Raw genomic sequence first — 12775 nt, 5'->3', positions numbered from 1 at the left:
CAATCATTTTCAGCCTGGATAAAGTGCTTGTTCAAATAGTCTAAAACATGTTGTTTCCCTTACATCCTTTACATCCGATTACAAGTGATTAAGATTAAGTGATCAGAAATATCAGTGAAAAATAAACCGCATCTAAAATTTTCGTTTATGTCATTAACAAATATCTTATCTGTAAGTGTTGCACTTGTATTCATTATTCTTGTAGGCCTTGAAATTACATTCGATATAAGCTGATATAGTTTCCTCGTACTTTGTATCATTCCACAGCCAGATGTCAAGGAACAACTTGGAAAGGGGGCGGGAATCGGGCAGGTTTCCAAAGTGGTTGGCAATATGTGGAAGAAATTGCCGACAGACAGACGAAAGGTTAGTTATAAACTTCTAACATTGTGAATGTTTGTGTATTAACCCTGCCCCATTTCAGTGGACTGCTGTGTGGTTTACGTGGCTAACTTTGTAAGGACCGAGAGTGTAAATGTTCTCGTCAAACTTTCCAATTAAAAGTATTTTAGGTTATGAATGTTGATCTTGAATCAAGCTGGGACCTCAAGCTCAATGTCAATTTTGTAATATAATGTTCAGACTTGTTATTTTTCCAGACAGAACTCTTAAATATACCTTGGGGATAGCAAGGCCCATTATAATGTACCAATTAATTTAACCTAAATTTTAATTAGAAATAACCTACATGTGGCGGATCCAGGTTTTGAGGAAAGGGGGGCAGGCAAGGGGGTATTATCCTCAAAAAGTTATGATAGAGGGTGAACAAAACTGTCTTTGCAATCTAGTTTATATAAAAAATAGGGGGGATCAAAAATACACGATTGTTCCCTAATATATTTCCCCCCTTTTAAAATATCATGCTATGATCTTCATAGGACTGGAAAGATAAAGCACAGAGCTTGAGGGAAGACCTTGATATGGGAATAGCAGAGATAAAAAAATGTCCAACCTGCAGCACCCAGTTCACAAGGGAGAAGGACTTCAAATACCACCAGAAAGGTTGTCATGAGTGCATTTGCGAGGAATGCAATGAATCGTTTGACCATGAGCAAAAGCTAAAGAGGCATAAAGACAAGAAACATAAAGACAGCAACAAGTGTGATCATTGTCAAAAGACTTTTGCAGAGAAACGAAATCTTATAAGACACCAAAAGTCACATGCTTAATTAACCTATCCTGCATTTAGTGATTTTAACTGGAGATGATTTGAAAGGAATATTGGATCAATCTATAATACATAATTGTTTTTGTTTTTAAATTATTATTATCGATTTTTGAAATTAATTGTGGTCATTGCAGCACATGTACATCATGTTACTGTTCAAACCAAATTTTAAATCATTACAATGTTGTGTTAGACTTTAACAAGAAAGAATGAATGAAAACTTATTTACAATTTCAAACCTTCAATCTTTTCAAAGTTTTACGTTTGTACAGCTTAATCTTCAGATAGACCACCCCCCCCCCCCCCCCCCACTTTTTGGGTGAAATAACTGGAGGCCCAGGCCTTAATTTACCTGAGTATTAGTTAGCGCCCCATGTGAATCAATGGCTGAATTTTGCTTATAATTTTCCTCAATCAGGATATCAGCAAACAAACCTTCATACCCACAAGGTACTATACGGTTGTATGGCATTGTACCAATTATCTGAACCCATGGAAGAATCCATAAGTTCTGGCACATGTACATCATGTTACTGTTCAAACCAAATTTTAAATCATTACAAATGTTGTGTTAGACTTTAACAGGAAAGAATGAATTAAAACTTATTTACAATGTCAAAACCTCAATCTTTTTAATAACCTTGTTGTTCAGGGGCAGATCCAAGGAGAGAGGTTTTTAATCTAGGCAATTTGCCTTAAGTGAATTTCCCTCTATGTTAAACATTATGCAAACATTCCATTGTTTATTCACTAAGATTTCTCTGTTTTCCTATTTTTTCCTTTGCATGTGCTTTGTCTTGGATTTCATAGTATGGGACCCAGACTTCTTACTACTTTTAGTGTTTGTTTGTACTGCTTTAGCCAAGTCATGGGTGCGCTTCCTCTTGGAGGTTGGTTCTTGTAGTTGTACTGGTCGCCCTTTTGATACAACCTGATGGCTTCCACTACCACACTTTCGTTTTCTGTTGGGCTGGACTCGGATCTTTTTTCCATTTCCGGTTTTTTTCACCTCACTGGACCCGAAAGAAAAAAGAGCGCTTGCCAAATTAGAATGCATAGATCTAGCAGCGGTTAAGGATGTTACCCTTTTTGCAAACCTGATTACACCTTTAGCCAAATTAAGGTCTCTTGAGCTTTGGAGCTTTTGAATTATTTTTTCACAAGAGTTTCTCAACAATTGTTCAGCATTTGCAATGGAATCATCCTCATCATCATCATTGCTCTGAGTTGGTTCAGTGGAATGTTCATCCTCATCATCATTGCTCTGAATTAGTTCAGCAGTTGAGCAGTTTGGCCCTTGTTGTGCTGTTTCCATACTAGTGGATGCCTCTGTTACAAAACCATTAGAACCATCAGTTTGTGATGTTTGTCCAGCATCACTAGAGCGTAATGGCTTATAGCAAGCAACAGGAAGTGTCTTTCCTATTGCTAGCCAGGCCAATTTCTGCCTCTCATGTGGGTTACTGACTGGAATAAAGTTTATGTAGTCTGCTAGATTTGCCACCCACAGGACATACTGGTGTTTGCATGGGCTCCCGTTTTTACCAACCGTGCAGGTACATATCCCAAGAGTCATGTCCACTGTATAACTGACAAAGAACCAATGAGACAATTCATAAATATCTCAATACAACTGGAATTTTTGTTTTTTCAATCTGTAATAGATACATTCTAGACCTTCAACTGGTTGATCCACTAAGATATTAATAGAAATATTCCTAACAGCAGAGTAAGGACTTGCTCTTACTCTGCTATAAAAAACTCAACACCCTGCCAAGAAGGGAAATTACTAAAGGTACCCCACCCCCTGGACAATATATTACTCATGTTTTGGTCTTCCTTATGCTAAATCAACATCCTTGGAATGCAGCATATGGATGAACTGCAGGAACTACATGTATCTCATATGTTATGCATGTTATGTCCCTATGTTTTATGTATTTTTGCTCCAAAGGGGAGGAGCCTAGAAACACTGCCCCCTCCCCCCCCCCCCCCTGCACTGCTTCCCCTATCAAGATAATTTGAATCAGACAGTGGGGGAAAGATAGGAAAATAATGCCCACCCACACATGCCCTCTTGTACCATCAGAGCATTATGCTATTGTGACGGCTAAGAAAAAACACTACTGACCTGTGACTGCTATCTGAAGAGCTTCCAACTTTGAATACATTATTGCCAAAGTTCTCCACAGTTGAGAGGTAGGCATCAAGATCTTTTTTATCGGGGACTTTAAACCCTGTGCTTCCGTTTTTCCCTTTGCCAAAGAAACGATGTCTGTACACGCCATCAAAACTCCCATCAGCAATACTAAGGAGCTTATTCTTGTAGTGATCTTCTAAATCAATAGTCAGCTTGTCTAGAAGCCCAACAACATTGTACTCTTTAGTGCGCTGCAGAATTACATCCTTAAGAACCAAAAACTGAGCCTCAGCAAAATTGTTGGTGTGGTTACCTCTAACAAGCAGTTCAGTTCTAAAGCATAGAGCAAAAGATTCTTTGTCATTGTATAGATTTTGCAAATAGCTGACTAGATCTGGGTATTTCTTGCAACGGCCATCATTCAAAAGTTCACTGAAGCAGTTCTCAAAATCTTGTTTTGTCTCGGCATACAAGGACCTCTTGAAAAGGGTGAGAAAATAGGGTCTATCTGCTTGGCTGATACTGTTCTTGCTCTCGTGAAGCCATCTCCAAAGTTGTTGGAGCATGTGGAAGATGCAAAGAAGTAAAACAGATGTTGGCCAAACAGACTTCGGAGCATTTCTTTCCTCTTTACAGTTGTCTGTAAGGATGGCTTGGGGGCCTTGTTCCCGACCACGATCATTGAATGCATACTCTGGTAAACAGGACCGAAACATTTCAAAGCCCTGTTTAAGTGTACGCTCCTGCTCATCGCTGGTGATCAAGATGCCAAGTGGAAGTGCTCCAGACACATTGTTTGTGCACATTAAAAACACTTTAAGATTGTGCTCTTCTGTATTAGAAGTAGCATCAACAAAAACCATCTCACCAGACTGCTGCACTTCCTTGTGTACACGGTTCATGAGAGGTGTTACAATAGCAATTATAAGAGGCGTATTATCACCTTCATATATCTGGTAACAAGTAGTAGCTTCAGGGTTGTCTTTCTTGTATTGTTCAAGCCTTTCGGCAAGTCTTTCAAATATCATAACGCCCTGTCCACCATACCTATCCTTACCAAATTGCGTGTAGAGGTAACTAAAGTCCCTTTTTCTTGGCATAACTGCCCGATTGGCCTTTTTCCTGTGAAATTCCAATTCATCCTGACATGATTCTTTGAGTTCTTTCAAGTACTGTTGCCTTGCGGTTGCTGGTGTATGCCCACTTTCAAACAGCTTCAAAACCCTTTCTGTGCACTCAGGAGAAAGGTCACGGAAATTAGAGGTCTCCAGAGTTTCAAGTGAATGGTTGTGGTCCCACTCTATGTCCACAGAACAACATCCCTCGCTGTCTATTTTGACTATCATCTGAAAGGGGCAATTGGTGTTCTTTACTCTGGCAGATGGATTCAAGTACAATTTCTGCTGTGGATCTTTACTTGGACTCCAGTTGCGAGTGTTGTGTTGGCATCTATAGTAGTTTTGCAACACATAGCCGCTTGTTGGTGCCTTCTTTGTCTTTAACTTCACTGAGATGCTGTTTCTCACTTCATATTCGGATATCCATTGCTCCAGGTTTTCTTTCGTTATATCTTCGGTCAAAAAGTGCACTTTGAACTTTTCTCCATTTCCTGAAATTGCCTTCAGGTAGTAAAATGAATCATCTGGAAGCGAAGCCAGAAAACTCTCCTTTGTAATTTGGGTCGATTCAAAAGATTTTCTTTTCGATTCGACTTCTTTTATAGCTGAAGATATTAGATCTTTGAGAAAATTGTCGGGTTTGTCCGCCATTTTGATTTGATAAAAATCGCGATGGTTTGTGGGAAAGCTAGTCTGCATTGCTCTAATTGTCACGCATGTCGTCGGAGAGAGTCGGAAATATCGGTTCCTTCTTGGCATCGACCTTTACGATGGCATCGACCGTCATGAGAAATGGCATCGACCGTTTTCAATGGCAACGACCGTTCCGAGAAATGGCATCGACCGTTTCAAATGGCAACGACCGTTTACGAAAGGGAAATTTGCATCGGCGCCACCTCCTCTACCAGAGAGGAGCTGACTCAATTTATAACCGCAGTCAATTCTTTTCACCCGGCTCTGAAAGAGACATCAAACTTTCAATCGAAGGCAACGGTTTATGCACTAGTGTCTATAACAAACCTACAGACTCGCATAATTACTTGTTGTATTCGTCTTCGCATCCATCTTACGTTAAGAACTCCATTCCTTTTTCTCAGTTTCTAAGACTTCGTCGTTTATGTAGTGATGACTCTGATTTCCACCACAAATCAGAGTCAATGTGCCAGTTATTCGATAAACGTGGTTACCCTGATTCTGTCGTTCAAGCGGGTTACCACCGCGCCCAACTTATTGATCGACATTCAGCACTACAAACGTCACAAAAGGAAGATTCCGACTGCATTCATTCACCCTCACAACCACTCAGTTAAATCCATCATTCTTAAAAACTTTAAATTAATTCAAAACGATCCAGGGACAAGCACTATCTTTTCGCAGCCTCCGCTCATTTCATTCAAAGGCGACAAAAACGTAGGCAATTTTTTGGTCAGAAGTTCTTTTCAGACTAATGACCAACCAGGCACTTTTAAATGCGCTCGTGCACGATGCAAAACGCGTCCTTTCATTCACAACACTGAGAAAATATCGGGAACCAAACGATCCATTAGGATCACCGATCACTTCACGTGCACCTCCGCCAATGTAATCTATTTCATAACTTGCACTCATTGCAAAAAGATTTACATCGGCGAAACAGGCAGAAGACTAGGTGATCGATTCCGAGAACACCTACGCGACGTGGAGAGGAATGACAAGGACACATCGAAACCAGTCGCTAGACATTTTAACTTACCTAATCATTCCAAGCAACATATGGCAATCTGCGGTCTTTCCCAGTTACACTTAGGTAGCACGGAAACCCGTAAACTCTTGAACAAAAGCTCATCTTTCAAACCGGCAGTCTAAATCCCACAGGTATCAACGAACGCTTTTCATTCCACTAATTTATTCGTGTTTTTCTCGTTGCCATGTTCCCACCAATCACGTAGCTCCATTTCCTGCCTTTCGAAGCACACACAACCCACAATTCCTCTATTCGCTCGGACGAAGGGCTAACGCTCGAAACGTCAGCTTTTATAATCGTAATGGTGGCCAATTTACCATTTCAACTTTGTTGATTTATTGAAATTATTTCGTTACCCCCACCGACGCAGCCCCAAACAGTTTCTTTAGAAACTATCAGCCTTTATTCATAAATATTACTCAGTTTTAATAGACCGGCCCAGCTTGTCTATTAAAGTGGGGCGTAACGATTATTGTTCCACAGAAATATGTTTGTATTTGTTGTTTGCTTTTGTTAGAAAAAAGCTTTTCTTAGATCCTGAAAAAAGTTTTTAAAGACTTTTGTTTAGTCAGGAAAATATTTCAACAGGGAGTCCATTTCGATTAGAGCCTGCATGAAATAAATTACAGACATTATGAAAATGCTTGAATGATCAAAACTACATGTTCAAAGCCTGAAGACGTTTCAAATTTGATAAGTTGTATTCTGAGGAACAAGCAGACTTCTTCTATTGACTGAAATTTCATATGACCAAGAACTCCAAACAATTCTGTCTTGTATTTTAAATTTCAAAGTTCAGCTAAGAAAATCTCTATAAAGATTTCCACTCTCACGAAAACGAGTCAGTCCTTTAGCCGGTAAAGAAAAAAATGTAAATTTAGTCAAATTTTGTGAATTTGCCTCCATCAGGACAGAAAGTACCCATAAAATATTTTAACGCTTTTATCAATAATTGGTCTGTCCGGCGATAGAAATGAATAATTTTATGCAGATTACTTAAAAAAAAGCGGACCTTAGCGAACCGTTGTTATTAAAAAGATTGTCTCATTATGGGTAAGAAGCTGAAGTAGGTGGAAATAATTCATTGTTGGGGATCGAGCTTTAGCATAGATCCAAACGCCAACTACAAGTATTGTATAATAAACTGCAAAACGCTTACTTTGGCATTGTTAACCAAATGTTACAGCGAACATGAGGTTCTTAGTAACTACGAATCAAAATAATAACCAACGTCTGGCTTTTGAAAGCATCTCAGAAACATTGGTGCTAAAGCTTGCTATTGGTAGATTTAAAAATTAAGAGTTACTTATTGCATTTGAGTAAGTCAATGAATCAAACATCTATTCGACAAACTCCTGCAGCAAGGAAAACGTTTGAAACAAGTCGACCAAATAAAGACAAAATTACATCTGTAGCGCTGTTTAATTCACAACTGTGTGAGTACATTAGACAAGCATTACACATTAGGGACTGGTATAATGAAATAAATTCAACCACTTTTAGTTGCTTGAGTTCTTTTGCTTTTTTTTTCATTTTTTAGTCCTTAAGTCTTTGTTGGAAATCGTTGGCCCATTCACATCGCTATTTTCTGTTTTTATTTCCAAGAGGATTTGTTGTCTACCGTTTTACACACAGTTTTGTTAATCTTCACACATAAAACAAATTGCATATAAATTAACTTTACAACCTGAGGGAAATTCGGATAAAATGATGGGGAGTAAAAGAGGGACCAACTTGAAGTCTAAGGTCTGCCCAGATCTATCGCAAGTAAAAATAGAACACTTAACAACTGGGTATTACTAAAACTTACTCCAGTGTCAATGCAGTCCACATCTATATGCGAAAATCCACTCAAATACAAATACAACTAAATAAAAAAACTGATCACTTAAGTAACAAGTATTATATTAGGGGAGCATTCAGAGAAAGTACGCCAGCAAAGAGAAACTGAAACGCGTGAAAAGTTCCAATAGGCTGCACTTTCTGATGAATTATTTCGGTGCTTGTGCGAATCTGCAAGTAAATAGATTGTTACGCTGCTTTATCTGAGAATTCCTTGTTTACACTAATACACCAATATGCCATAAGCTATAATTTGTCTTTCTAAAAATTACGAGATTGTGTGGAACACCGCGACTATATTTTGTGTGAAAATTGTTCCTATGTGTATTGATCACTTGACAAGGTTGATAGTCACTCTACCATTTCCAGCCGCATTTTAACAACATTCATTTTCCTGATTTGTTCCACCGTTAAAAGATCCGCCTCCTCCGCCGCAAGAGAGATTGTCATTGTCACCTCCAGCTCCCCCAGAGTAACCTCCACCCCCGCCAGGTCCCCCAGAGTAAGCTGGATTTGAGCCGCCACCTCCGAACCCACCATTATACGTTCCACCTTTCCCTCCGTTCAGAAATCCTTTGCCACCTTTACCGCCTCCTCCCCCATTAGCGTTAAGGCCGCCGCCGCCGCCACCTTAAACAATAAAAACAAATGTTTTGTGGTCTCTAATGATATCGGGGCGGCATCAATAGAAATAACGAAAGATTAACATTTTTCTTCTATATTACAACTAAGTCACGAAAATCGAACTGTTAAAGAATTTCATATGATTCTCACATTGCTTTTGCTGTGTCACCCGAATTCGTAATCAACCAACGACCCTGATATCCACCTTTTTCCCGTTTTATGACCTAGTTTGGTGGCTCTAAAATAACGCAATAAGGGCGCAAGTGAAATACGAATGTTAGTCAACGAGCTACATTCAAGTGAACTAAGATTTTGCGAAAGTGTTCAACTCTTTGGCGTATGTGCTTTTGATACATCAGTTTCATGGGTTAGAAAATGCTCATGTGATGACTTTTTATCGTCTCACAGTTCTCACAGTCTGAAGATAAATGGGTAAATCTCATTTTGCTCACCTGGCTTATCACCAACGCTACCTCCTCCATTTCCGTTTGTTCCTCCCGACCCCAATGGCGAGAGGTACCCTTCATTCCCTGTGGTGCTTGTGGATGCGTCACATCCTGAATGTTGTTCTGACATCTCTTTAATCCCCCCTCCACCTCCAGCAATGATCAAAGGCGTATTGCTTCCTCTCACCACAAATGTACCTCCACCACTTCCTGCAGTTGTTATGGCGTAAGGCCCTCTTTTTCCTTTATGACCAACAAATATACGAATGATCTCATTTTTGGTCAAAATAAAGTTTCCGATCATCCTTGCTCCTCTTCCTCCATTCTGGATGACACTGTCCTCACCATACCACCCTGCAGCCCCTATAGCTTCTATTTTATATTCTCCAGTGTATGGCACAGTCCATCGTTGAATCCCACTGGATACGGTAACTTGTCCGTCATGATCTTTTCCGGTATAGTGACCGCCAAGTGAGCTTGGACCGCTAGTTGCAGTCGAACCAAGGTTTGTAAATACAGCTTTAAACTCTGGGTAAATAGACACAAAAGGAGTGACGCTTTATTGTTGAAGGCCATACGGCTGCCTAACTGATAGCAAATATGCCTTCGGCGTACTCTGAAAGTAATGGGAGAGCGAAGCAATCTACTCGCACCTTGTTTGACAAAGTAGCGGGAATAGTTGTCACTCGACCGCGCCCTTACCTATGCACATGTTTCTTCCGTCCCCGACTAATCCTGCTTTGCAGGAGCAATTGTAAGAGCCTTGAGTGTTGTTACACGTGGCGTCAGCATGGCATCCATGCAGACCTTTCTCACATTCGTTGACGTCTACGATAAGCATAAAAATGATACCATCAGCTGAACTCCTTTTTATAACAGGAAGCAAAGAGTACAGCGTTGAATTTACCTTGCTCACAAAAGTTTCCAGTCCACCCGGATGAGTTACACACACACGTGTAGTTGACGTGTTGGTTTACACACCTTGCACTGATTCGGCACTGGTGTTGGATGCAGTAATCTGCAACTAAATGGGAAACATCTCCAAATAACATTCACTTACACATGATCAAAGTCATCAGGAAATATTTGTCTTCCTAACCTTCTGTTTTCATGTCACAGTAAGCTAGAATAGGGTTTCCAGACCTGATGGAATCCAACCAGTAATTACCGCTGACCACTTGTCCTCCCTCACTCGCCTTAATCTCTCTGCACGAATAGGCAGGCAACTCAGAAATGGAGCCGAGAGGGACTGGAATCGAAGAAATTAATTTACAGGAAGACCAAAGTTAGAACAATGATGAGTACCGATGTAAAATCCTTGAACGAGGTAATTATTAGAAGTTTGAACGAGAAATCGGTTATTTCTGATACTGATGTAAGTTCTTTTACCTCGTTTTGAGTCACTCGCCTTGTAATATCTGTCTTTGTCTTTGACAAAGTCCTCAGGTCTAGCCTCCTTGCTCCGGTTATTTAACTCGCACTTTGAATTGAGTATGACGATGTTATAGCTTTGACATCTGAAATCAGCGTGACAAGCCTCCCGGCATTTCAGCGCGACGGCGCCTGTCGACCCTCGATCGTCATAAAGGTGTGGCCCCTGAGCATCATTTGGAAAATGGAGTGAATGCTTGCTCTACACTGCTGGCTGGTAATACCGTGGAACATTTGAGTCATGACAAGCACGACAAAAACTGAAATCTGTCCACTGACCCTTGGTAGCATTATTGCTTTGACGCCTGCAAGAACAAGTACCATATGACGTTGAAGATGTGGGGTGGAAAAGTAAAGGAAGAGAAGAAAAAATTGAAAAAAAAAAGAATCCTGCATATACCGTAAGAGAAGAAATGGGATGCAAAACTTTCAATTGTGACAAAAATCCCACTAACTTGGCCAGCATTCACCCTCCAAGCCTTGACAAATTTCCGAATCGTTAGAATGGTCACATTTTTCCTCGAGCATCGCTCTCGAAAAATTATGTTCTTATCTTTTCATGTCAAATGGAGGCTATTGTTTACTCACACCTGTTTTGTCTCGAACGTGTAATGAAAAAATTCAATTGCAATTACGAAAAAGACTAATACGGAATTCATTCCCGCATGTAAACATTTGTTTGACAATCTTTGAATTGCGGTTTAATATCTGCAAAAATCATTGTTCACAATCTGGTTTCTTGAAACGTCAGGACATACTCAGCAACCAGGACTGTCAACAAAAGGTCGACAGATAAGTTTTGCCCTTTAGCTAAAGTTTCTTTGGTAAAGTCATAATTCAAATATTAAGAAGGTGAAAAAGACAAATTTTCAAAATAAACCAAATAAACCACAGCAATATAAATCAAAATAAATCAAAATCAGATCAAATAAACCACAGCATGGTAACGTTAACAAGCACGTGATTAATGTTAGCATTTTTTGATTGAGTTTTGTCATAGCCCCATCCTGTCATGCAAAGAATAACTGGAAACCAAGAGCCATGATTGGGCCCAATTTTGGCTCTTGTTGAAACTTAAACGAAGTCATTCGTCCACTGGATAACTAAAGCTTTGGCTCTAGAAGAAGAGAACAAAAGTCACCGAAAGTTTAGCTTTTGAGGTTAAAAAGAAACTGGATGAAAAAGGCTTCTTTAAAAAGGAATATTCTCGGTTACAATTCTGGGAGCAGTATGATGACATCGTTGGAAGATTTTCAATTAGTTACTGGGAAAGACTAAAAGAAATTCGTTCAGTGTGTCAAGCTTGAGTGGACTATGCCCTCATCTTCCTGCTTATATTTATCAAAGCCTGCAAGGTACTTAACAGTTAAACCGCCTGACATCGACTGCACAGTCATCCTGACTCTCGTTCTACCGAGAGACCAAATAAAAAAAATTCTGAGGTCGAGTTCTATTCTTTGTTCTCACAGTCATTCAGAGCAACAGTTAAGTTAATTTACAAACTAATGGTTGAATAATTCAGTTAAAGGTTTTCTAGACACCCTCTTGAGTGCTAACGATTAAAATTTAATAAGTACAAAACCTATTAATACGAATTTCAGATGACTCCACGAAATATCTCAAGGTAAAAATCCGTTGCACACCTATAGAAGCAAATGATTTGCAGATCGGCGAGTGTTCTAAAGATTGAAATGTGAAAAAATTCCTCATATGTCACCCCCGCGAGCTGATTAGGATCAAAATTTCCATTGCGAGATTTTGTAATGTCTTTAAGAAACAAGCAAATGGGTCGAAAAAGATTCTTATTCAACTGATAAAATACAGAATAATTTTCAGAATGAAAGCAGGTGCGGAAAATCGTGCCGAGACATGTAAACCAAACAGACTTAGCTAATTTATTGTCAAGCGTTGTATTCTAAATAACTTTCTCTTAATTATTCATTTAAAGGAAATAAACTATTAAAAATCCGTATGATCGAGAATCCCTCTCTGTGTGCTTAAGGTTATGCTGTTTTCTGTAGTGGCTCTTTAACATACTGCAATATGTCGTGGTAGAAATGTTTTACTTTTAGGACTTAAGAGGTGTTCAGTTCGACTCTCTTGATCTAGAAATTGTTTATGTCCCAATTTTTCCTCGGGGCTGTATGCTCCTCATTTCAAATTTACTCCTTACTCCTTCTAGAAAAGTTCTCAAAAATTGCATGAGGCATAACATAAAGATTTCCAGCAGTACTTCCACGTAACCTACAAATTCAGTCATTAAAGTTTGCAACTTCGCTTCTC

The 12775-nt window shown here is 39.5% G+C and overlaps 3 protein-coding genes and 1 pseudogene across 3 annotated transcripts in view; 2 read left to right on the top strand and 2 right to left on the bottom strand.

The window, feature by feature from the left end:
• Positions 1–1461, top strand: part of LOC148721282 (uncharacterized) — a 1813-nt gene extending 352 nt beyond the window's left edge. Inside the window, exons 2-3 of the mRNA XM_088735920.1 lie at positions 268–366; positions 879–1461. Of these exons, the coding sequence (XP_088592046.1) occupies positions 268–366; positions 879–1169 (390 nt within the window). The 3' untranslated portion in view covers positions 1170–1461. The remainder of the gene's footprint in view (positions 1–267; positions 367–878) is intronic.
• LOC148721277 (QRFP-like peptide receptor) overlaps positions 1–12775 on the top strand; it is a 90962-nt gene that overhangs the window by 60487 nt on the left and 17700 nt on the right. The gene's annotated exons all lie outside the window — the stretch shown is intronic.
• LOC148721281 (uncharacterized) lies at positions 1089–5315 on the bottom strand. Its single transcript, XM_088735875.1, has 2 exons — positions 3300–5315; positions 1089–2757 (listed from the first exon to the last, which is right to left on the bottom strand). Exons 1-2 carry the CDS (start codon positions 5183–5185, stop codon positions 1938–1940), a joined length of 2706 nt encoding a protein of 901 aa, XP_088592001.1. The 5' UTR covers positions 5186–5315; the 3' UTR covers positions 1089–1937.
• On the bottom strand, positions 7553–10785 carry LOC148721280 (uncharacterized; annotated as a pseudogene).

Source organism: Stylophora pistillata, chromosome 10 (assembly GCF_964205215.1).
Source record: "Stylophora pistillata chromosome 10, jaStyPist1.2, whole genome shotgun sequence".
Classification (NCBI taxonomy): Eukaryota; Metazoa; Cnidaria; class Anthozoa; order Scleractinia; family Pocilloporidae; genus Stylophora; species Stylophora pistillata.
This window is presented reverse-complemented; position numbering and strand designations above follow the sequence as displayed.